Genomic DNA, 24,140 nt, shown 5'->3' with positions numbered 1-24,140 from the left:
GTGGAGAATGGGGGCGGGCAGCGTCAGTGTGGCAGTCGGCGCACACGGAGAAGAATAGGATGGGCGGCGAGCAGCATCGGGGGAATGCGAGGCGCGGGGAGGGGATTGTTCGGCCGTGGATACGGCGACGGCGACGGCGAGGGGGAGTCCAGCAGTCGAGGAGGAGTGAGTGGTGGTGGTGGTAGTCGAGTGTGGAGAGGGCGAAGAGAGACGAGAGAGATGGACAAGAGAGGGCGAGCGAGAGCGAGAGCGGAGAGGCAGGCGTCGTTATTGGGTGAGACTCGACACGAGCCCGGTTGGGGCTAGCGTTGCGGCTAGGGGCAGCCTGCGGCTTCCAGAAGGGCGGTAGATCAGATCCCGTGCCCCTATCCCAGTCCATTCCCAGTCCAGGGTTGCCCAGCTCGCCAAGACTTCCCCAGTAGTGGGCGCGCCTGCCGTTTCGGTTCGGCGCCTTCCTACGGACAACAGGACACTTGACAAGAGTAAACAGAACTGCAGAACGACGTTATATAACTCTCAAACGTTCCGTCGCGCCGCCCTTCTACCCTTCTATTCTTCAATTGACTTTACATACAGTACTTCAACATTCCCGCCATATGTCTACCCTGTCCCATCCCTGCCGGCGAATCTACGGCTTGGCTGCAGGCCGACCGGGTGAAGGCACACTCCCGGCTGGCCAATTCTGAAACGTGTGAACCACTCGACATCCTCGTCCACCGTACTCGCGAAGCGTAGTAATAATCACTGTTGCGCTCCCCAGTCCAACCACTCCATATCCTCAATTCTGATCCCTCTCTTTCTATTGTTTGCGAGCTGCGACCGAGAGATATACTCGAACCGTTGCCTCGCCTGCTGCTGCTCCACACCACGTCCCACGTCATCCAACGCGGGAGAAGCTTTCTAGAAGGGCACCAAGCGAGACATGGCCCCCGCCTTGTCTGCCACCAACCGCACCACCCGCAACCCCAACCCATCATCCTCGCTGAGCTGAGGTCGGGCCATGTACTCTGTCACTCGTTGTACTTGTACTACAAGAGCACAGAACTGGTGAACATGCTGCTACGAAACAAGAACATTCATGTTTTGTGAATGCATGGTGTTTCGACCATTCACAGTCGGCTGCCTAGACCTACATCTCAAAATGCTCTGCACCTGGCCGCCGTAAAACCTCCGACTCTATGAATAGTCCGTTCCTAGCGTCTACTCCGTAGGTACATCCCACGTACCATGACCAGAACGGCAGGTAATCGATTCCTCCTCGCCTATGGCCCATGGTGCGGCGTAGCAACCCGAACTCGATGCTGACCAAACACTCGCTTATGGGTAAATACTCCCCTCCCCCAGCTACAGGTCATGATCGTCGCCACCGTCAGCTGGACTTGCTACTCATTGCGGAAAACAGAATGTGCGATCCCATGCGATTCGTTTTCCATGTCCATCTTTCTGTCCAACCCCCACACCCGAGATTTACCCAGCCAACCGCAGCGAGCGGATGCTACCACAGTCTTCGCTGCTGCATGCACGCCATTCGAACTCAATTTGCATTTATTATATTGCACTCCCCCGGCTCGACATGACAGTGTGAAAGCAGCAGCTTGCCTTCCTATTCGACCTTTGCTCCTCTCCTGCCCTCGCCTGGGTTTTGACTATCTCGAATGGTCACCTGGACGGTGCCAGGAAAGGGAGTCCTAGATCGATAAAGGGGTCATGCTATGGTTTACCGTGTTTCTTGCCCTTTATTAGTTTCCATGCTATAGCCCGACGTATACGCGAGGCATGCAGCGCTCCCGGGACCCAAGTGCCACGCCTACCCAGAGATCAGACACACCTTTGCCACCTCTCCATATAGTAGTGTCTAGGGAGAGAGTAGGCGTCTGTCACTTATCTGGGCTCCCTAGCCTACATGTACTCACGAAGCCAAGCAAGCACTACTGTACATACACAGTATGAAATGCTTAACGCACGTGTGTCGCCGGGGAACCCTAATAACCCTAATAATTCGTATTTTTCAACCCCTTCTCCCTGTTCGCTGAAGTGCGTGAATATAAATATACTATAGTACAAATATAGACATTAAAACGACCCTCGACCAACACGTGTATGCCATTTCGCCATCTTCCGGTAGCGGTTACATGCTGCCCGTCACTACGGCAGTGACAAAATCAATCACTCTTGGTCATTCGCCGCAATCGAGACGGTTTCGACGACGACGACGACGAGGGACGCTGGAGGTTGTAAGAAATCAACCTCTGCTACCCTACTACCATCGACCTTTGTGCATCACACTCAACACTGAAACCCAACGAAACAAGAGAAATCAACGCGGTCCCACCAACAGCCTAGTATTCCCCCGATCACCACTATGCATCACTCCGCCCACTCCGCCCACTCCGCCACCCAAGCAGAATCAGAACAGGAAGAAATAGAAGAAGAACAAGAAGAAGAAGACACCACTCTCCTCGCTCCCTATGCCTATGCCCTCCACCTCCTCCATCGCCTCCACTCCCAGCAACCCAACAACAACAACAAAACCGAAACACCAAAACCCTCGCCCCTGAGGAGGAGAATCGTTATCATCTTCCTGCTCGCCTGCACACTTGCCGCGATTGCGCACTTGCTGCTTGTACCGCATCGGTACGGGGCTTCTGAGGACGGGAAGGCGGCGGTTTCCGTGGCTACGGCTGGGACTACGTCTACGTCTATGTCTATGTCTACGTCCATGCAGGCACGGCCGGAGGAAGAGGGCATGGGAATGGCGAGTGAGTCTACTTCGCCGTTTGATCGAGTCGGGGTAGGGCAATCGTACGAGGGAGATGTTTGGCGGCGTGGTAGATTGAACCGAAGAAGGAGGTAGATGAGGAAGGAGGCGAAATAGTCCTCTGTACCTTAGTATACTCCATCAAAACTCCTAGCAAGTCAAGAAGAAGAAGAAGAAGAAGAAGATCATCAGGATAGGCTGAAGCGTCGAGGGGGGGAAATTTTGGAGATATATCTACTCTCTCTACGCACGACGACATAAATCAAACCACAAAATGCTGTATCCACCACGCCCGCACCTCAGGCTGCAGTGCCTTACAACGCCAAAGGAGGTGCAAAGACTCCATGCTCAACTTCCAACCGTATGTTGCACCTCTCTGCAAAGTTATCGAGGCTGTTGACTCCTCCATGACCACGAACAGACGGCATAAACACGCACTGACGCAATGATCGCAAAACCGACGGGGCACAAGAAACCATAAAACAAACACACGCACAGAAACACTGACCAAAAAACAAACAGAGCACGAGAGCCGGTCTTCTCCGGGGGTAAAGAGAACATGTATATACATGTTCCGCTATTTTTTTTCTCCAGTCCACGTTTTTCCATCTATGTGATGTCCACCATCCGCCCAACCAACGCCCATCTGCCCCTGATCATCAGTGATGTCCACCGACCTTCCGCTAGCTCCGCTGTCAAGACAAGTGATTCTGCCATCGCCAACGCGCTGCAGCTAGTCGGGTCCACCACTGACATGCTCCCCTCACAACTTCCCCATCCGCCAACTGTGCACTGAATCCTGCAAACAAAAGGGGCATGTATACGGTAGGGAAAGGAAAGAAAAGAACCAGAAGAAGGGTATCTTCGCCCACGGAAAAACTGGTGCCTGCACAAACACGTCGGCCAGATTGAGCCTAATGTCCACGCCCACACAGCCTCGTTATCAATTTCGGCCTTCTTCACACACAGGCCCCTCCACTCTTTCCTCAGATGACACAAGACACAACCCGTATTAGTGGGAAAGGGTAGTTGTGCTTGCGCTCCGTGAGGATATACACCATTATCAGGTACAACCGCGACGAACGGCTGTGAGTGACAATCGATTTTGGGGGAATTTCGAGGAGTTGACAAAGGAAAATCGCTGAGGAAACTGGAAAGGCAGAAAACTTCTTTGGTATTGGTAGTAGATAAACACGAACGCAGGCAATGCCGAGATTGAGCGCGGTATCGGGCTCATAACCGGTAGGTTTGGTACAGGAAAACAGAGAAACTTCAGCAAGGGTTAGGATATATCCGGACCTCTACTGAAGCGGTAACATCGGGGTGTTGGCGGCCGCATCGAGAACTTCAGATATGCTGAGGGTGTAGGTAGGTAGCGTGGTAGTATTGATGGGGATGTTGCACGTTGTGCACCTGTCCGGGATTGGGAGTGGAAGGGTACACATGGGTGGGAGGCTGTTGGGGTTTCGCCTGCAGAACATTGGGATACTGCTCGCCATCCGGGGTGATGGGAGGAGTGAGGCATCCGTGCTGCATGACAGATCCGTAAGGAGGCTTCTGAGGAGTCTGAGGCGCGAGATAGGCATTGAGAGCGGGCTTGGGTTCCTCGAGCGTCATGCTTGCGGGAGGAGTAGGCGGAGCAGCAGCTCGCCTAGCAATCTGGGCTTGTCGCATGAGGAACTCGTCGACCGTTGCAGACACGCTTGAGAGATGTACGGATCCATACTTGCGTGACAGAACTTGAGACGGCTGGTACAGGTGGTTGGACAGGTTCATGACGGTTTTCGGGTCATAGGCACCGGCCCATTCGGAGCTGCTTGCCTGGTCGCGGGAGAGGATGCACCTTGCCAGAGCAAGTGCCGAACGGGCAAGGACCGAGGGCTTGACCGAAACGAACTCCTTGTGGAACAGGGCGATTTCGGCAATGTACAGCGTCATGTTCTCAACCTCAGCATCGTACTCGACATCGGAAAGGGCAAGCTGCAGAAACGCATCGACGGTGGGGTGTCCAATCACCCAGTTGAGCGTTTGCAGTACATGCCACTCCATCTGCGTGAACATCTCGTCGTCATACAGCGAGCAACACATGGACTTCAACTCCCGGACAGTTGGGACCCTGTCCTTCTTGTCACCGTACTTGGCAGCAATGAGCAGGGCAGCACAGCCAACCAACTGGTAATGGCGCTTGTAGACGACACGGCGGGAGCAGTAGCGATCAAGGAGATTGACGGCGAGGAACAGGGTCTCTGGAAGCAGCTGGAACGCAGCATGAGCTTCGACCAGAAAGTCGAGCAGGTAAGGGCGCATAAACCATTGGATCTCAGTCTGGATGTCGATGGAGTTCACGTCTGGGAGGGTGATAGACTACACCTTGTGTCAGCGATGAAAGCTGACAACACCATCGGTTTTCCTTACCTCCATGTATTCCATGTGATCCATGATGTCGTCTTGATATTCATCGGCGGTGGCCCTAGACAGATCCTCGGCCATGGCTCGCTGCTGCATCCGGGCGATAGCTCGAGCACGTTCCCTGACTTCGGCACGGGCGGCGTAAATGCCGTCCTGATCCGACTCCACAAAGAAGGTGTCGCAGTGCCCGTAGCGAGGTTGGGATGGCTGTTGATGAAAGGCCATGTTGTCTGTGTGTCTGAGTGTTCGTCGAAAGAGCGGACGTCAATTCTCCGGGATAGACTGAGGGGCGGCGGGTCAGGGTCGCAAGAGAGTGGCTGGTTCAACGAAGGAACCAATCAAGAGAATGGCAGTCGCAGGGGCGACGGTGAAAAGATTGGAATTAGTTGGATAACAGGAAAGAAGGTCTCTGGGCCAGCTCGAAAGTAGAGAGACCGGAAATTGTTATAGCAGAGCCTGCAACGTCCCTTGGTTAGCTAGAGCCCCACAGGCAGCATGCAAGGCTGGATGTGATGACATACCTTGGCGATTAAAGTATTAAGCTAAAGAGAGACGCGTAGATATTGAGGAAATGGAAGGAAAAAGAGGTAAAAAGTCGAAAAGATCTAATCCCTTGCGAGTTGCATTCAGGACTACACGAGGAATGCGAAGCGCTCGGATAGTCCAAGTTGGGGAAGGGAGAACTCTTCGAAGGCAGAACACGAGCTAACGAGTCCGCCTGGTGGCCCAGTGGCACGAGATCGCCAAGATGAGCTTTGGGAATGTGGACAATCTGGGTCTGGCAATTGCGCACCTAAGCAAGGACGAGGTCAGCGAGGTGGAAGTCGTCCATGCCAGGTAAAATGCTTACACAGAACGCAACCTTTCAAGATTGAAGGTGTTAGAGCCAGATGAGGGTCCTGAGACTTGGGTCAAACGTCAGCAAATGCAAATGGCGGTATAACACGGCTCAGAAACGTCGGGTGTAGGTGCAAGACAACAGGGCCTGAGGATATGGAGACCAGAAGTGGGCCGACAAGAGCCAGAGCAAACCCGAGAACCTGGCAGGAATGAAACTGCCGATGGGAAGGTAGGGAGCCGCAACCAAGTTGCCAAATGGGACCTGGATAGAGGTATGCAAAGTTGATGTAACCCTACCCAAGGCGGAGAGCGAGCGTGGGGGAACGAAAAAATCCTTGTTGAGCGCCAGAGCAAAGTTGCAAAGCGAAGGGAAACGAGTGTAGGCTCCAAGGTGAAGAGAATGACAGCAGGTAGAGTGAGTGCTTGCAAATTTTGTGTAGGCAGGACTCGGGCCTCTCTTGGCTGTGGCTGGAGAGGTCGGTGGGCTTGGGTCAGAGGCGCGTCGGTTTGGCGAATTGGTGGTGAAGGTCGAATTGAGCTTGGGCCTCCGTCTCAGGCGCGGCAGGAATCAGGATACGTCTTGGGTAGAACGCAATCCAGCATATGCCTGGTATGCAATGCTCCGAAGTTGCCGCCAAAAGACATGGTCTCCCTTCAAAGGGGGTCCTATCCCTTTCGGCCATGCCCCCGACCAGCGATATTCTGCCATCTCCCCATCCCATGTCCGATGCGGTGTACGATGTCGTTCCATTGGGCATTGTATCCGGATCCCCAGGTCTCGATGGCATTGAATGTGTGTACGAGGACAGCTTGAGATGCAAACCCTGAAAAGGAGAAGACCAAGTGAGAGCGAAGCAAAAGGAAACGGGTAAGTTGAGGAAGAGAGAATTGAGACCTACCTGATGAGCCCAGTACAGGATTTGTACTGTAATAGCACAGATGATGGTACACGAGGCTGGTCAGAGGGGGTGGTGGTAAGCCAGCTCTGGGCAGGCTGAGAGACAGGAGAGCAGCGGCTGCGTCGAGACTCGGGAGGACACCGTCGGAGGAGAAGAAGGGAGGAGAGGGATGAGGGATGGGAGATGATGAAGGCTGAATGGACGCGAAGGCACAGAGGGAGACTTGCACGCTTCGATGTGTCCGATTCGGGAGGAGACGGTCGGTTTGGGGAGACCGAGGAGGAGGAGGGAGTGGAGTTATAAGGACTGGCGGTGCCGAAACAGTAGTATCAGCACGCGTCCAACCTACGACTCAATGCTCCGACCGTGGTGAGGAGAGATGGGTTGAGAGAGGGAGAAGGAGAGGGAGAGGAGTGGGTGTGGAGGAGAGAGGGGATTGGGAAGCGGAGAGACTAAGAGTGGTCGAAGTTCAGGACGGAGCCAAGACGCTGGAAACGACGGGCCAGCAATCGAAGGCAGCCCACAAGGCCCGCACACGCCGCACCCACTCGACGCAACGCACTGGCACTGGCACTGAGAGGGAGCAACGACACCAAACCCCATCGACGCCTGAGAACCGGCTTGGGCCTTGTCCTGACGGGCAGGGCACCGAGCAGTGAGGACCAATCCCCAGCCGGGCAGGCCGGCATTGTCGAGCAGCATGGCGTCGATGCTGGCACTCGCGCAGAGACCGAACACGCCCAGGTACAGGCACCGCTGAGTACTTTCACCGCGACGCATCGCCTTTTCTCACGCGTCGCCCTGTCCTCGCCATTCCTCAGGCTGGTTAGCGGTCAGCCATGAAATAATTGAAATCCCATCAGCAGATCCCCCTGCGAGCCGCAGCAGAACAGAAGCACCGAAAGCATTGTTCATTACACAGTAGCAGCAGTCGCCTGTGTTGCTCGATAGCCGCTGCTCTCTACTGATCCAATGCAGTCTCCTCCTCCGCCATGTTACGCTGCTCCCTCCTTCACAGTCTCCTTCTCCTCTCACAGGCACACGAGCACAGCACAAGGCACATACATGTACCGGGAGGAGAGCACAGGCTTTGCAACACAAAGAAAGGAAACATGCGCATCACGGACTTTTGCTCCTCGCACCAGCAGGGGCAATGCCTGGGCGGGCGACAGGACGGCTGAACACATGCTGGCTCTTCTCTTCGTGTGGCCGCCCAGGGTGACGTCCTGAGAATCCACTCGATCCACTCCCTCCTCACCACTGCCGTCAGCCTGAAGCCAACGCATCCAGCAGTTGCATGGCGAGCCGTAGATAAGTAGAGATCTACGAAGAGTGGCCGCCTGGTCGAAACAATTGCTCAACTTCCTACTTCTTCGACACGCCGAGCCCATTATTCGTTGGGGGCGCACCGCGTCCGCCGCACAAGCTCGTCTCACAGCAGGGTCCTTTCACGGGTTACCACCAACCTGAACGGCGGCCTCCCCGGTCTCCCCCGGTCACTTCCTCCGCGCCAAGCTGCCCCGTCATGGCTCCTGAATATCGTCATATTGCCCAAGACGCCTCTCTTAAGCGCGTCCATGCCGCTCTCGGGACTCTCCCCTTTTAGCTGCTGCAATTAAGATGCCAGATCTGCCATTGTCTTGACTCTTACCGAGCCTACCACGCCTCACCAATTACAGTACTTATTATACCTCCCTATAGCCAGTCTATCCTCATGTTCGACAGCTACAACTTGGACCGGAACACCAATTGTTTTGTACGATGCAAACCCGAAGAGAAAAATCGACATGCGTTGACCCTCACGTTGCTGCTGCGTGGTGAAGTACTATAAAGGAAACCTGTGACGCTGTGCTCGCCCAGATTACGCCGCATCGCTACCTGAACCTTCAACCGGAGTAATACAAATGGACCTCGCCCTTGCAGTGCGTCCCAAAAAATCTTTCACCTCTCTGGAAAAAACCTCAACTCGCATGTCTCGTTGGATCCGGCTATTACCACAGTTAATTCTGCTGTCGCCGACTTTCACCTCCTACCTTCTACATCTCGACCACGGTACGCCTTATTAGGTGGTTGGGCGTTCCAGCGCATATCTCACGTCAACATATTGATCATGCCGGTCTCCAATAAACGCGTCCTCTCAGCTATCATCTACTACGATAAACTGCCAATCGTCTCCGCATCTCCTGGGAGCCGAGTGGCCAGTAGCCGCCTGTGCGGCGAGGATGCCAGTGTCATCTCTGTATTATGCACTGCAAGCGGAAACTCTTACTACCTGTCGTCCACTAACAGCCCAGCTTCCCCTTATTGTGAACATGCTCGTTTCGCGGTCACCAGCGTCAACTCTCCTCAGGCGCGCCGGGACCATTTCTATTTCGATTGAGGTGCGCTTCCGCTGCTGCATGCAGAACTCACACATGATGTGACAGGACCTCCCTCCTCTCCTTCCATATGGTCAACATACGAGACAAAAGCACTCTACCACTATTTCACGCTCGCGTTTTGCCTAGGTAAAACATCAGGATTTCCAGAAGCCGCCTTTCCTCTCCGAGCTAATAGATCTTCATTCGTTTCCTCCATTTCCAGATCTTCCTTTGTTTCTCGAGAGGCGCCTCCGATAGCCTTTCCGTGCGTGCAGCAAACAGGTTCTTCCCCCCGAGGAACACGCCAACGATTCGTCTACGATTACTCTCTCACATCCAAGAGGTGCCTAGTGCTGTTGTCTCTCTCTTTAACAACTTATTAGACTAGCGCACCAACTTCCAACACCAAGTGTTGACAAAGATTCACCGGTTCCCCAATATCTCGCCCTATCACCATTCCTTGATTTTACTTGTTACCAGTCTTCGCTCCACTTCTGCAAACTAGTACATAGCACAGCCGCGCATCCGGCGCGGCGTCTCGTCTTCTGTCTGATGCAGTCATGCAGTTACATATGACCGAGAACCAGCCACCAGTAGTAACCACTCACTCTCCGCCCACTCTCCGCCGCCAGCAGCCGCCCCGCCCCGAGATGATTCTGGAGATTGATGAAACCCGTACGCGCACGCGACCTCGCGAATCCAACGCGTCGTTACCTGCGCGCGTGCACACGCGACAGCAGTTGGAAAATTTCTATTTCCGTTCGCCGCTCCAAATTGGAATCATAATTGGTGCTCGTCAGGGACCGCGACCCGAGGATCCAGGGATCCAGGGACCCAGCATTCATCGTCATCATCTCGCCTCGGCGTCGTGTGCGTGCCCGAGGCAAGAAAAACTGCGTCTCTAATCCATCGCCTTTCCTTTCGCCGAGAAAATTTTCCCTCATCGTCGATGTGTGTGGACTTTATCTCGTAACTCCGGAGAAGCTTTTTTTTCTCATTGTGGATTGCACGGCATTTTCTTTCTCTTCCCCCCCTAGCAACTGCCTGCACAGGCTGCACCGTCTCCATGGATACAGCCGTGACACTGACACCTTTACGACCCGATATGGAGCCTTCTGCTAAGTTTTTTCCTTGCTTCTCTCGGCTTCGGTTGAATTTAGTTACATCCCCGAGGCCGTTGCGCGCCGTTACGCGGTGCACGACGGCAATGGTGGTCCCGGAGCTGAAGGTGTCTAGAGGTATTGTGCAACAATGGAGCAGCTGGACATGAAGTTCAACATGCAAACCGTTCAGACTTTTGCTGCCATGGCGGCGGCGTAGATACAGAGAGAGATAGAGAGAGAGAAGCTGCCCACTGCGCAGATTGCATTGCGTACTCTAATATGCGTATACGGGGTTCCCAGTCAGCTTGACCGCTTCTGGGAGGCAGGCAAGGTTCGTTCGCTTTGACCAACGTCTTTCAAGGGGTGAGGGTAGAGCTTCGCCAGACCTCTTTGTTCTCGTTTCTACTTGGGATTTTGTTCGTGGTTATTATGTGAAGCTTAGGGAGAGGATCTACGGTCATGAGTTGGACATATCAGTAGATGTGATTCACTACTGGCAAAGTCAAGAAAGATGGAGATGGGATGAGAGCAACTACCCCTCCTAAAGGGGCCGGGGTTGAGCAGAGTCCTTCCCCCTATGACTTGAAGTCCTCATCGACAAAGACCAACACTCGAGCTATGTGTATCGATAGCATGGCACGCGAACACTTCTATCTGGACTGCTGCAAGCTGGAAAGACGAACCGCTTCCGTCTCAAGACAGGAGAAACAGTCTTCAGCATGCTCCTTGCTCGGATGCGAGCCATTGTCCTCCAGAGACACTACCCACTATGCATCTACTATTTGTCTATTGTGCGTATCCGGGCAAAGTCGCAGATGAGCGAAAGTGAGGATGGAAGGACGAACATTGTCGATTCGAATCGTTCGTTTTGGGTTTGAGCTTGAGAGGTCGTAAAGGCACTACCACAGGTCAGAAGTCGCTAGATGAGCTTTTCCTTCCCGGAACCCTTCAATATCAATCCGCCTCTGATTTGGAATGCGAAATGGAAGAGGCGTCGACATTTGATGTGTTTCATCAGACAATGAAGCGACGTTCGACTCCTCGCTCATTCTGGAAGTGGTTGCGGAATCCACGGTAAAACGTTCTTCCATCCCGAATCGGAGCTTAGCTTCCGCCGACGAAATTTCGGGCTTGGACAAAAAGTTCGGAGAGCAATCCAACACCATGTTAATGCTATTCTGGTGAAACTCCCATGTCGCCTTCTACATAATTGATATCCCGCGGCGCTCCGTCCAGTCGCTACATTAAGCCCGAGCTACGTCACCCCTCGGTCTCGGGGATCCCATTGATCTACGCCTTCCCATCTCATTCCCGCGAGAAACTCCGTCCAACTACTAGCAACCATGGACATCCACCGCGCGCGCTTCGTGCCCTACGCCCCCTCCGCCATCAACGCCCTCGCCTTCTCGCACACCCAACCAGACGACCTCGCCCCAACAACTCAGGACCCAACAGGCCTGCGTCTCGCACTCGGCCGCGCAAACGGCAACATCGAGATATGGAATCCCTCCGGCGGCGCATGGGTGCAAGAGAGAGTCTTCCCGGGGGGCAAAGAAAGGAGTGTAGAAGGCCTAGTCTGGACGCAAGAACCGGACGAGTGGGTGAATGAACCTGGGGGAGGGAAAAAGAGGGTAGAGGGACGATTGAGATTGTTCAGTATCGGCTATTCGAACAGCGTGACGGAGTGGGATCTCGTTTCCGGATTGCCGGCGAGGCAGAGTAGTGGGAATAGTAGCGAGGTGTGGTGTTTTGCTGCGCAGCCGCGGCGGGCGACGAGTCGGGGGTCTAACAAGAAGGATGCGATAGAAGGAGGGGATGAGCATCAGCAGCTGGCTGCGGGGTGTGCGGATGGCACCGTCGTGCTGCTTTCGACGGCGGATAACGATGTCCGGTTTGAGCGGTTTTTGTCTAGGTCGACGACCAAGAAGGCCAGGGTGCTGAGTATCGCGTTCAAAGATCGGAATGTTGTCCTGGCCGGGTATGCGGATAGCACCATCAGGGTGCTGGACACGAGGAACGCGAGTGTTTTGAGGACCATTTCCCTGGGCAGCGGGCCGATCGGTGGACCGAAGGATATCCTCGTGTGGAAGGTGAAGTGCTTCCCGAATGGGGACTTCGTCTCTGGAGATTCGACCGGGGAGATAAGAATCTACGACGGCAAGAATTACAGCCAAAAGCAGCGTATCGCCGGACACGAAGCGGATATTCTGGACCTCGCTGTGTCACAAGATGGCACCATGATATTCAGTGGAGGCATGGATAGGAGAACATGTTGCTACACGTGCAGCAAGAAGAAGGGCAACAAGGTGGGACAATGGGCCAAAGTATCACATCAACGACATCATGAACACGATGTCAAAGCCATGGCTACTTATGAGGGCCACCAGCTGAACGTTTTGGTATCTGGAGGTAAGAAGGAAATGCTTCTCTTTCGCGTACAGAATGCTGAGAAACACAGGCATCGATACCAAGCCCATCGTACTCCCCATACGGCAATTCGGGAAGGAATATAGCCGCAGTCTCCCATTCCTGCCTCACACTCCTCCCTTGGCCAGCGCTCGTGAAGCAAGGTTGCTGGTCAGCTGGTGGAATTGCGAAGTCCGGATATGGCGTGTCAAGAGCAAGCAGGGAGGGTCGGAGAAACCCAAAGTCGTTGCACGGATAGCGCTACAAGGACAGGAGAACATCACCTCTGCCTCCATCTCCCGAGATGGCAGCCTCTTGGCGGTATCCACGGCGGCCGAGGTGAAGCTCTTCCACGTCGCACCTTCGACCTCATCCGGGGGGCCTGGCCTGCGTATTCGTAAGCTGGAGATGCCTACGTCGACTGGAGCGAAGCTCGTACGCATAGCGCCCAACGGGAAGTGGATAGGTGTGGTCACCGTTGCGGACGAGATACGGTTCGTACGTGTTATCCCAGCAGAAGAAACTTCTGAAAGGCCGCGCGTACTTCGGGAACCATTACACGTCCACCGCCTTCGGAGAGATACAGACTCACGTGACCCTTTGAACGGACCATGGGGTCAGTACAACCGATCCATCTGCCATGCAGAGTTTTCCAGCACCAGCAGCTTCTTCGCCGTCGCCGACCTCGCCGGTTACGTAGACACGTTTGTCGTCGAAGGCTACGAAGACGCCACAGCACCGGAACTGGACATTGCCAAACCTTCCTCTACTCCTTCGACAGACAGTGAGGAGTCTGATGACGAGCACGAGGAACCGATTGCTAGGATAACAAGTCTGGGTCAAAGATGGATACGTAATCCATCAGCTCACTTGCTCCCCCGGTTGAACTCTACCCCCCTCTTCCTCTCCTTCAAGCCGATTCCCGAAGACGCTGCCCGCCCCGAGCCCAACGGAAACCCAGCCGTTCATCCCACAAGACACAATCCCCACCCCCGTCCGCGTTACAACCCCGAGACAGAGGAACCCCTCCTCGTCGTCTCGGCAAAGCACGAGCTCTATGAGTTCGAGCCATTAGCGGGTCGTCTGTCGGACTGGTGTAGGAGGAACCCCCCATCCAGCTATCCAGCGCAGTTCCAACGCCTCAAGGAACCTGTCAAGGGATGTATATGGGATGTAAGCCACGAGAACCGCCGCCTCTGGCTCTACGGCGAGAACTTCCTCTTCATGTTCGACCTCTCTCAAGACTTGCCTCTATCTCGGGGAGGAGATGCATCCATGAACGGCGCCGTGGACGTCGCACCGGGAGCAAAGAAGCGCAAGCGTGACGCCCTCACCGAGTCTACTCATCAGACGCCGCGCAGAGGCCACGCGGGCGCTGGCGACGTCGTGCGATCTAGGCAGGCACCCGTCTCCAAGATCCGCAAGTTCGAGAGCGGCGGTGGCAAGGGGGAGGGATCTGCGGGGGGGAGATCGACATGGATTGACGTTGGGGCCTTGGACAGGACGGCCGAGTCTGACGACGACGGCGAGGAAGAAGATGAGGATGATAGGCAGGCGAGGAGGTTGACTTTGGCTAGTTTACGTGGGCGGGAGGTGAATGGTGTGGAGACTGCCGCGGAGGATGGGGAAGGGGACGAAGAAGAGGAGGGGAGGAAGAGGGAGAAGGACGCGTGGTGGCATACGTTGAAGTATCGTCCCATTCTTGGCATTGTGCCGGTAGGGAGGGATGACGAGCCGTTGGAGGTGGTGCTGGTGGAGAGGCCGTCGTGGGAGTTGGATCTGCCGCCGAGGTTTGTGGGTGCTCATGAGTGATACTCAGGCAGGGAGGGGAAGTGGTGCCTGCTGTGGGATGATGTGTTCGTTGTGCGAGGACGTGTGTTGCCTCCTGTTGTGGTTCTAGAGATACAGTCAATGGATGTTGTGGGAGGCTGGGTCACGTGCGTTATTTATTAGAAATGAGCCGTTGAATTCCGTATAAAGAAAGGTGAAACTGAGTAGTACAATTGGCCAATCATAATGTCAGGAATGTCAGCAAAGCCCGACTGATACCAAAGTATCTCCTACCACTTCTGGCGTTGTGTTGGTAGTGTTTTACAAAGCACAGCTCGTCGAATTCCGGTGCCGGGTTGGGGCGCGCGACGGCGAGCGGTAGTACTTGGAAGAGTCGTAAGCTTCTTTGCGCGACGCGTAGATGGTAGGTGTTGATTAGGGAAACGTTGAGAGGGCGGTGGCGATTCTGGGGAGAAGGATGCGTAGGGAACGGAAGTTTTGTAAGCGGTTGTTCCACCAGACCGTAACGATGGCGTAACGATCTGTGCTGAGGGGCAAAGACACGGCTCAGGGTCAGGACCCACACAGTCAGCTAATGCGATCCCGATCCACGGAGCCTCGTAGTCTACAATATCAGACGGATTAGTATTCTCGAGCAAGACACCAGTGGTCATGAGGCTGCGAGGGGTTACGTGTGTGCGGTATGGGTGTAACGGGAGTACTAGTACACGCGGCCTGACAAACCAGCTGTTGATTATCCGGCTGCCATGATATCGGGGATGGAGCGGCTGCTTGCGTATGTGCATAGTAGGAGTTGATAGATCAAAGAGCTATATAGCAAGCCTCCTTTGGGTTGTTGAGATGCGGTTGATACTTTAAATTGTTATTATTGCTCGATAGCGGTTTCCCAGTGTCCAGGACGCGTGCATCTGCCGCGGGAGTCCCCTGTTCTTCTGGTTTTGATTACCAAAAGCACAGCGATCCGAGCTCTTCACCCAAGCCATCCATCTCCAAGTGAACTTCTACCTAAGGTTTCAAGTCCGCCATAACGAAAAGGGAGTTCCTGATCTAATCCTGGGGTTTTGCATCGACAATTTCAACAGTTTCGACAAGTTCACTTACTACGGTTATTGTCACTCCCGGGAGGAACGCCACGGGGCGGGAGTGGAAGAAAAGTGTTCGGCATCTGGCCAGGGGGATTACGCGGCCGCTTCGTGGACATCGCCGCCAAGGCCCCCCCATCACTCTCCGCGGCAGCGCCCCGAGAGAGAGCGCTTCGGCCCTTCACCACCACGTTTCGTCTCGTCTGCCTCTGCGCTTATCTCTTGCATCATTCTCCTTTTTCTGCGCTCGCCGCCCTCTGCGCTATCGTCAAGCTCAAGAGCCGGCTGCTTCTGTGCCTCATCGCCCGAAGCGTCTCGTCGAGGGTTCCTCGTTGCTGCGCCATCGTGTACAGCCGCCGCATCATTGTGGGCTGTGCATTCCCCATCGCAGCCTGGTCTGAGGAGTCGTCACTCGTCGACCTCCTCCACCACTCCTCCACGCTTCCTCGACACTCCGACCTTCACTCACCGGCAATCATCACCTTCACTGACCACTACTCTCGAAAGACCCTGATGGAGCGCTCGCGCGTGCCTGCAGGGCAGCGGCCCCAGCCTCCAGAAGGGACGCCAATCGACCCTACGCAGTTCGCAAAGGACATGACGACTCAGTTCCGACAACGACTAAGCACACGGCGCATGAATCAACTGAGCTCCCTCGCACAAGCACGAACGTCGTCTCCCGCGCGCCCTCTCGTGGGCGCGCCGCAATCGCCATCCGTCACCGACGCGCCACCCTCCTACTCGTCGCTACGGAACATACCTCTTGTCCCGCAAGCCCCGCATCCGTCCGATCTACGATCGCTCCGCTTCAGGAACCAGCTTCACATGCTCTCCGAAACACCGACAAACTGGGAGAACCCGGGTCTCCTAGACGACGCATTACGGGCCGTCCCGACGGAGAGGATCTACGCGGCCGCCGAGGAGCAGAGTCAAGTGTACAAGGCACAGGCCGAGAGTCTGGGGAAAGCCCCGAAGTGGACTTATGCCGACTGCGTCATTCGTGCCCTTATGACGTGGTTCCATGACAGCTTCTTCGAGTGGGTCAACAACCCGCCGTGTTCACGGTGCTATGCCCCTACTGTGGGCCTAGGCCGGACACCGCCTCTTCCGGAGGAACAGGCTCGCAGCGCCGGAATGGTGGAGCTGTATCAATGTTCGAATGCGCAATGTCAAGGACTGGAACGGTTCCCCCGATACAAGGATGCCTTTGTCCTGCTAGAGGAACGGAAGGGACGGTGTGGCGAATGGGTCAACTGCTTTGGCATGCTTTGCCGCGCAATAGGGGCTCGTGTCCGTTGGATCTGGAATCCGGAAGACTATGTCTGGCTGGAAGTGTGGTCCGAGTACCAACAGAGATGGGTCCATTGCGACGTGACAGAGAACACGTGGGATCAGCCCCTCATGTATACTGAGGGTATGTCATTTCGTGCGTGCGTTGCTTCATGGGTCAGTACTGACAAGATGCAGGCTGGAAGAAAAAGATGTCGTATATCATCGCCTTCTCCTCCGAAGGTGCATACGATGTCACCCGCAGATATGTCCGGGACCAGAAATACGCGAACCCGCGGAACAAGTGCCCGGAATCCGTGCTGCTACATATCCTGGCCGAGATACGCGCCAAACGCCGCGCACGAATGACCAAGGAGGAGAAGTTCCGCCTGCAGGGCGAAGACATGCGAGAAGAGAGGGCCCTCTGCGCCTGCACGATCCAGGCCATCATCTCTGGAATTAACAACCTCAGCATTGATTCTTTGCTGAGTGGGGCCCATACCACTCCCCGATCGGACATCGACGCTCAAAAGGCTGCGGAGAGAGCGGCCGAGAACGCCCAGAGCCAAAGGGTCCACAGGTCCGGTGAGAGTCGCCATGGCTCTCCGCGCAATCAACAGAACCCTCAAGATCCGCCGCGGTAGCATTTAGACGTGCTTTTGGAACTCTTCATGTCTCTCGAGGCCTTTGGTCTCTCCCAATCGAGGGTCTCATCGCGCTCCCGGAACAACACCGGCATGAAGCTACCCTGCCCCTTGGACGCATCCCACGTGGCAGCATTCGGCCCGGGCTAAATATGCCTCAGGACGGCTCATTGCCGAAGAAGATCAAGGTCCCTGCGGCCGCGTGACGCCCAGCAGACCACATCTTCGGGCCGTATGGCATGCTGCAATTGATCAAGCCACGGCTCCATTGTCTGTCTGCAGCGCGTCTGCATGCGGCGCGTCCAGGCGTCCAGCAAGGCAACGTTCGAGTAAGAAGCCAACTCGCGGCTCGACGCTTCGGTGTTGGGGCAAAGGTTGCCTCTACCCTCCACATATACCCTCCTATACCCGCCATCTCACGAGTCGAGATGTTAGTGATAACGTCTAATGTCCGCCTACGCCACGTCACGGGTCCATGGCTAGAATACCCCTTCTGGTGTGAACTTGGATTCGGTTCCCCTTTGTTGTCCACTTTATTATGTTGTTTCATTGGTGTCTGTTGGGATTGTTTAACCACATGGGACTGTTTTTTCCTTTTTCCGTGTGCATGGGTATACCCCCTCATGGGAAGCATGTTTGGGCTAACTTGGTTTGGGAATGTTGGTGTTTTGAGAGTGCCGACGCGCGGGTTTTTTCTTATGTTGGGTGTGCATGGTGTGGTGAGGATGGGGAGTTTTTGGGATGGGATGGGCAAAGGGTGCATTGCAGCGAGTATATGATAGCGAGTTGATGGTTTTTGTTACAGGATGATGGTTTTGGCTTTGAGAGCGAAAATAGCGAGCATCTTCTGATTGACGTCTGTGGAGTTTTCGAGTTGGAGTCGTGAAGGACTGAAGTATAGACTCTTTTTACAGAGCGTGTGCACTGATTGGAAGGTATTCAGCAATGTTTCAGCGATGTTGTTGTTCGACAAATGATACCAAGCGTTTAGACAGCTGTTTTTGAACTTGGCTGTGAGGCTCTTGCCTAGTACTCGGTTCTCTCTATAACTATATCGTTGGTACATAGGTATGGTGTTCTACACTGGTGTTGGTCGAATGCTACTCTGCTCTATAAAGCCTGCTCTATGAGGAATGCGAATTGACCTGCATTCCCACCCGCGACTCTTGCGCTTCCCCCCAGAAACCTGGAAATGCGGCTCTTTACATTCCCGCATCTCGCCAACTCGTCAAAGTATCCAGAACTGCGGACTTGAACGATCTGGGCATATGCTTCTCAGGGCTCCATGCCATGCCTGCGTGAGAGAGTAGTGGTATTTTTAGATGGCTGACTGCGCAAAGCTTAAATCTGGAGAACGACAGGGGAAAGACGCACAGGAGGCGATTGGTTGGACTGCCGAGATTAAGTAGGGTCTTGTTTGGCTGGAGCTGGGGGGCTGGGCTGGGTTGGTGATGGCATGTCGTGTTTGTCGAGTTGCGAGACCGGAGGTGGGAGCGATGAGGATTACATAGAAAGTACTCCGTACTTCTTCTGTGAGAGGAGACCAACTGGATACGCTCCGAGATGAGGAAAAGCGCCTGGAGGAATTCCAATCTCATCTCTCGCATTATTCGGATCAACAAACCCGCAACATCTGCTCCATAACGATCACCACCCGCACCCCACCACCGCTGCCAACTGCCAACACAACCGCTTACGCAACCCCCCGGCACAGCCCTGCACTGCACCGCCTCAGACCCTCCGCGCAACCTCCAACCTCCTCCAAAAGCATAAAATTACCATTACCAGTTAGTCGCTGTGGCTAGTGCATTCCAACGCTAACTTGGTACAGCTAGTCGAGCGGCGCAGGGTCCGCCCAGGTGCCCTGAAATTCAGCTCCTCTCGCACGGACCCGAGCTGGCACCGCGAGAAGGGGGCTGAGGCCGCCGCGGCCGTTGTACAAAAGGTTCAAGAGGGAAGAGGGCCATTCTGTTTGGATATCTTTTTGTCTCTGTCGCTTGTGGGTTCGCGTTTTTTTTCACGTCCATTGGCAGTGTGTGGGATATCTGGGTTTTGGGTTTATACTCGATCGGTTGTGACGACTGGACTTTTACGAACGTTCACCGATAATCAACACACCAAAAGGACGACCACGACGCCTACGATCGACGAACGGATTGAGCGCACAGCCGAAACGCAATTCTAAACGGAGCACAGGTCGAGAAATACACATACACGGTCTTACGGAGTACATACAGAAGAGATGGGCAAGCTCGGCAGATTCGTGTGCATCGCCGCGCCTCTACTCCTGACCCTCGCGTCGCTCATATGCCAGGTCCTGGTCTTTATGGGACAGTTGAACAGGAACAGTGCTATCCAAAGGGATCTGTATTTCTTCAAGGTACGCCATCGTCCTCGCCTCTGCTCGTCGCAAAACCGTCATAGCATCGAGGACATGAAAAACTACACAAAACGATAACTAACACCTTCCCCAGGCCAACACCAAAGACTTCAACCCCAAACCCCTCTCAGACATCCCCGACATCCCACACACCGACACCGACAACCGCCTCATCAATGCCCTGCAAGGCGTCTCCACGTCTGCCTCCCTCAAAGACTTCTACCAGGTCGGCCTCTGGAACTACTGCGAAGGCGAGATCGACGCCTCGGGCAAGGACACCATCGTCTACTGCTCCCCGCGCAAAGCGAGCTACTGGTTCAACCCGATCGAGGTCTGGGAATTCAAAGATATCACCCCCGATCAAATCTACAACGACGAGATGAAGAAAGGTATCGACGCGTACAGCAAGGTGGCCAAGTTCGCCTTCGCGGCGTGGGTCATTGCGGCGATATTGACGGGCGTCGAGTTCATCGTCGGCATCTTCGCGGTGCTGAGTCGCTGGGGCAGTGTCGTTACTACCGTCGTCGCCGCTGTACGTTTTCCACTCTATTTTCCTTTTCCCCCCCGGTTTCCCCTCCCATGCTAATATATATATTATCTAGGCCCAAACCATCTTCATCATCGCCGCCGCCGGCTCCTCAACAGCCATCTACCTCACCCTCGCCGGCGTCTTCCGCAGCGTCCTCGCGCCCTACGGCATCAAGGCCGAGCTCGGCGCCAACATGTTCGCCGTCGTCTGGCTGGCTGTCATCTGCAGCGTCGCCGCCGGCTTCTTCTGGCTCATCAGCATCTGCTGCTGCAGCGGCAAGAGCCCGCACAAGAAGGTCGTGGTGGAGAAGGCCCCGTATACGTATGAGCGGGTCGCGAGTCCGTACTTGGGCGCTCAGCAGAGTGGGGTCGAGAGTCATGCTATGGCGCCTGTTGGGGGGCAGGGGTATGGCGGGCATGGGGCCGCTTATGAGCCGTATAGGGAGCAGAGGGTGTGATTGATGGATGTTGTTTCATGGTTGGTGTATTCAAGTGGGCATGGTGAAGTGGATGTGGATTATGATACGAGACCTTCCTGCGAGAAGATCACTCGGTTTGCGTTTTGCTTCATTTTGGTAGAGTATTTATACCACGATTTGGTTGGCGTTTATGGAGGTTAGGGCTTTGGGTGCGGGAGAAGAAAGGGTATGGGAAGGATATCGAGGACATGGAGGTGAAGGGGAGAGCAATTGAGCATGATGGTATGAATGGTCCACGTACGTACGTATCTACGTGTACCGCTTGCGTTGATTTGAAGTGTGCATGTTAGAGGCAAGTGTGCGAAGTGATCAAGAAAATGATTCTGAGTGAGAGATGTGTTGGTGCATCTATCCCATCGTTGTCAGCATTCCAGAGATGGCAATATCCGTTTATACCCCCACACACCTAAACGAGAGACAAAAGTTGATGGCAAACGCACCATGTAGTCGAACGAGGGAACCCCACCACTGGTAACTGGGCGTTGCACGAAAATAGACGCTGGTGTGGTGGTGGACAGGAATATCTGCTGTGCCACATCGGCGAGGATTTGCGCCACAGCGGGAATGACGGTGAACCACGAAGGTTGGCGCTCTGGGCGAAACATTCCCGGAGGTCCACTTGAGAGGAGGCACGCCTAGTCAGCTTTGAAGCGCCTCAGCCACCACCCTGACGACTACTGCAGACCAACTTCGTTCTCTCTCTACACTGCCCTGAGGAGCCTGCGGCTGATGGAAACGGCGCCGCTCGAATATTCCCTACGTCCATCTTGTTCATCCTTCCTTATTCCTCCTGCCCCCTTTTGTTGCGCGTCTCTCCGCGAGAGTTCGCATGTTTCACACTCCCTAAGACACAGCCAACATTCACCGCTTCCGACTACTTCTCTTCCTTTTGCGCACATACGGCTACCATAACTGGTGCGCCGCCAGCTAAAGTAATTCACCATGGATTGGTCGTCGAACAAGCTGCCGGACCGGCTCCCAGAACGGCTTCCCTTCTCCAAAAAGCGACTCCCTAAGCGGGTCATTTTCTCGTACGTTGTGTGCGATTACAATCCTTCCAGGGCGAATACTGACGACTCTTCACAGGTACATACTCGACTATGTCATTATAGTGTAGGCGCCTCCACGCACACGACCACCTTCCTCAGTGGGGTTTCAGCTAACCATACCCTAGAGCCCTCATAGTAGCCTTCTACATCGTCGATAAGATCGAACCGTTCCACCAACCATTCTCCATGGAAAACTACTCGTTACACTATCCCTTCGCCGTCAAGGAACGAATACCGGTGTTCGAGCTCTGTCTCATCGTCGTTGCTGCGCCGGCCGCCATCATTGCGATATACACCCTGGTCATTGATGGCCTCTTCTCCCACCAGACGCCCATGCCGGCCGAGAATAGGGGGTTGCGCCGGCTGTCGGGCAGATATAGACTGAAGGACAGGCTCTGGGAGCTTAATTGCGGTATCCTGGGCCTGGGCCTCAGCGTGATGCTCGCGTTTACAATCACGGGTACGTTTGGAGGGGAAGACGGAAATGATAGTATACTGACGACGGTATAGGAGCTCTGAAGAATGCTATCGGGAAGCCACGGCCTGATCTGATTGACCGGTATGTCTGGAGCTGTGGAAATCCCGTGCAGATGGATGCTGACTTTGACTAGGTGCAAAGTCAGGGAAGATTGGGAAAACACTAAAATTGCAGGAGATCCGAGGTGGCCACTACGCACGATCGAGATTTGCACGCAGGAAGACGATAAGATTCTTCAGGACGGGTTCAAGAGTTTCCCCTCGGGCCACAGCAGCAGTACGTACCTGACTAGTTCTCTATTCCAGAGGAAGTTCTAACGTGGTCTAGCTGCCTTTGCCGGCCTCTTCTACCTCTCCCTCTATCTAGCAGCGAAACTACATATCCTGGACTCCAAAGGCGAAGTGTGGAAGGCATTCGTCGTCCTATGTCCCACTCTTGGTGCTGCGCTCGTGGCTGGCTCACGCATCATGGATGCGCGACATCACCCTTTTGACGTAATATCAGGTAGCCTTGTGGGAATTCTTGTCGCTTGGCTCTCCTATCGTCAATACTTCCCTCCCATATCCGAGACGTGGCGGAAAGGACGTGCATACCCCATTAGGAGCTGGGGCCGCCAACCGCAGCCACCGCAGTATCCAAGGATTCAGATCGATGAGGATACCGAGCCCTTGCAACCCATTCGCCAGCCATCCGACGTCGAGGCTCAAGCTGCCTCTTCCGGATTCTCACAGACGGCACTCGGAGGAGCCGCAGGCGCAGGTACTAATGTCTTCCGCCAGCAGATCGCTCAGTCGAATCGACGAAGACAGGAGGAGGCTCGGGATTATGGCCTACAACACAGTGACACCATGGATTCCACTCTGTCTTCGAAAGTTGCAGGATATCAGAACCAAATGCCCACACAAAACCCGTACCTAGGAGCCCCGAGACGCCACGATACATACGACTACTCGTCTTCCGACGAGGACGATTCATACGAGCTTCAGCAGACGTATACTTTGTCCGATGCACAACGCGATCCAGTATACAATCCCGTCACGGGCACTTTGACAGACACGGGATATCATCGTTCCGCGGGGGTGAGTCCAACTCCTACCCCTCCACCGGCGGCGAGTGTTGGCGGACCTCGTCCTTTCCCTACTACGGGCGATATCGCGGAGTTGAGGACTCAACAGTCGCCGATGGCGCCGCAGCATGCGCCGGGAACTGCATCATAGAAGCTCACACGATGTGGCGAATGGACGCGCGTCGCGAAAGGGGTGTGTGTTAATCTAGGTTGAAGCGAAAGTTTTCACCGTTTTGGAAGGTTTCGGGGCCGGATCAAGGCCGGCAGTTCTTCATGGCAATACCATTCTCTCAAGCGGGCATTTGGAGGTTACGGCTCAAAGTTGTGATAAGGTTCAGAGCGATATCACGACAGGTTTGCTAGTTGGCGTATCATATCTATGGCGTTTTTGGTGCGTTGATAAATATATCTATTAAGAATTAACAACACGGTCGGTCTCCGTATACGGAACCGGTTGATCTGATCTTACCTGTGCTGCTCTGGACCGAGTTGAGATGATATATTGTTCAATGTCCGTATTGTTAGCAACCATGGGAGGAGTGAATGAGGATTAGTAAGCGTCAATCAATGTTACATACGCTTTGTGCCGCACAGATGCG

At 54.5% G+C, this 24,140-nt stretch overlaps 9 protein-coding genes across 9 annotated transcripts; 5 read left to right on the top strand and 4 right to left on the bottom strand.

Moving 5' to 3' along the window:
* The first annotated feature begins 2,210 nt into the window (after positions 1-2,210).
* Positions 2,211-2,937, top strand: EI97DRAFT_59357 (uncharacterized protein). The gene has a single exon (XM_033802946.1). The coding sequence runs from the start codon at positions 2,363-2,365 to the stop codon at positions 2,852-2,854; it is 492 nt and encodes a 163-aa protein (XP_033653426.1). The 5' UTR covers positions 2,211-2,362; the 3' UTR covers positions 2,855-2,937.
* A 780-nt stretch (positions 2,938-3,717) lies between these two features.
* EI97DRAFT_59459 (uncharacterized protein) lies at positions 3,718-5,606 on the bottom strand. The gene is made up of 2 exons (XM_033802947.1): positions 5,174-5,606; positions 3,718-5,122 (listed from the first exon to the last, which is right to left on the bottom strand). Exons 1-2 carry the CDS (start codon positions 5,390-5,392, stop codon positions 4,106-4,108), a joined length of 1,236 nt encoding a protein of 411 aa, XP_033653425.1. The 5' UTR covers positions 5,393-5,606; the 3' UTR covers positions 3,718-4,105.
* Positions 5,607-11,633: 6,027 nt separating this feature from the next.
* Positions 11,634-14,711, top strand: EI97DRAFT_59206 (small nucleolar ribonucleoprotein-like protein complex subunit). Its single transcript, XM_033802944.1, has 2 exons — positions 11,634-12,778; positions 12,828-14,711. Exons 1-2 carry the CDS (start codon positions 11,713-11,715, stop codon positions 14,585-14,587), a joined length of 2,826 nt encoding a protein of 941 aa, XP_033653424.1. The 5' UTR covers positions 11,634-11,712; the 3' UTR covers positions 14,588-14,711.
* On the bottom strand, positions 14,649-15,964 carry EI97DRAFT_59302 (uncharacterized protein). Its single transcript, XM_033802945.1, has 2 exons — positions 15,668-15,964; positions 14,649-15,170 (listed from the first exon to the last, which is right to left on the bottom strand). Exons 1-2 carry the CDS (start codon positions 15,765-15,767, stop codon positions 14,836-14,838), a joined length of 435 nt encoding a protein of 144 aa, XP_033653423.1. The 5' UTR covers positions 15,768-15,964; the 3' UTR covers positions 14,649-14,835.
* On the top strand, positions 15,757-17,640 carry EI97DRAFT_59172 (protein png1). The gene is made up of 2 exons (XM_033802943.1): positions 15,757-17,062; positions 17,116-17,640. The coding sequence occupies exons 1-2, from the start codon at positions 16,162-16,164 to the stop codon at positions 17,559-17,561; spliced, it is 1,347 nt and encodes a 448-aa protein (XP_033653422.1). The 5' UTR covers positions 15,757-16,161; the 3' UTR covers positions 17,562-17,640.
* On the bottom strand, positions 17,503-18,543 carry EI97DRAFT_59152 (uncharacterized protein). Its single transcript, XM_033802942.1, has one exon. The coding sequence runs from the start codon at positions 18,322-18,324 to the stop codon at positions 17,719-17,721; it is 606 nt and encodes a 201-aa protein (XP_033653421.1). The 5' UTR covers positions 18,325-18,543; the 3' UTR covers positions 17,503-17,718.
* A 1,260-nt stretch (positions 18,544-19,803) lies between these two features.
* EI97DRAFT_450686 (integral membrane protein-like protein) lies at positions 19,804-20,927 on the top strand (the record flags this gene model as incomplete). The annotated part of the gene is made up of 3 exons (XM_033800299.1): positions 19,804-19,941; positions 20,036-20,473; positions 20,544-20,927. The coding sequence occupies 3 exons, from the start codon at positions 19,804-19,806 to the stop codon at positions 20,925-20,927; spliced, it is 960 nt and encodes a 319-aa protein (XP_033653420.1).
* Positions 20,928-20,990: 63 nt separating this feature from the next.
* On the bottom strand, positions 20,991-21,721 carry EI97DRAFT_59149 (uncharacterized protein). The gene is made up of 3 exons (XM_033802941.1): positions 21,355-21,721; positions 21,190-21,296; positions 20,991-21,004 (listed from the first exon to the last, which is right to left on the bottom strand). The coding sequence occupies exons 1-2, from the start codon at positions 21,551-21,553 to the stop codon at positions 21,235-21,237; spliced, it is 261 nt and encodes an 86-aa protein (XP_033653419.1). The 5' UTR covers positions 21,554-21,721; the 3' UTR covers positions 20,991-21,004; positions 21,190-21,234.
* Positions 21,408-24,006, top strand: EI97DRAFT_467604 (PAP2-domain-containing protein). The gene is made up of 6 exons (XM_033801609.1): positions 21,408-21,979; positions 22,035-22,061; positions 22,123-22,457; positions 22,508-22,556; positions 22,609-22,751; positions 22,803-24,006. The coding sequence occupies exons 1-6, from the start codon at positions 21,891-21,893 to the stop codon at positions 23,690-23,692; spliced, it is 1,533 nt and encodes a 510-aa protein (XP_033653418.1). The 5' UTR covers positions 21,408-21,890; the 3' UTR covers positions 23,693-24,006.
* Positions 24,007-24,140: the final 134 nt, after the last annotated feature.

Source organism: Westerdykella ornata, assembly GCF_010094085.1.
Source record: "Westerdykella ornata strain CBS 379.55 unplaced genomic scaffold EI97scaffold_12, whole genome shotgun sequence".
Taxonomy (NCBI): Eukaryota; Fungi; Ascomycota; class Dothideomycetes; order Pleosporales; family Sporormiaceae; genus Westerdykella; species Westerdykella ornata.
The sequence above is the reverse complement of the archived record's forward strand: the minus strand, read 5'-3'. Positions and strand labels throughout refer to the sequence as shown.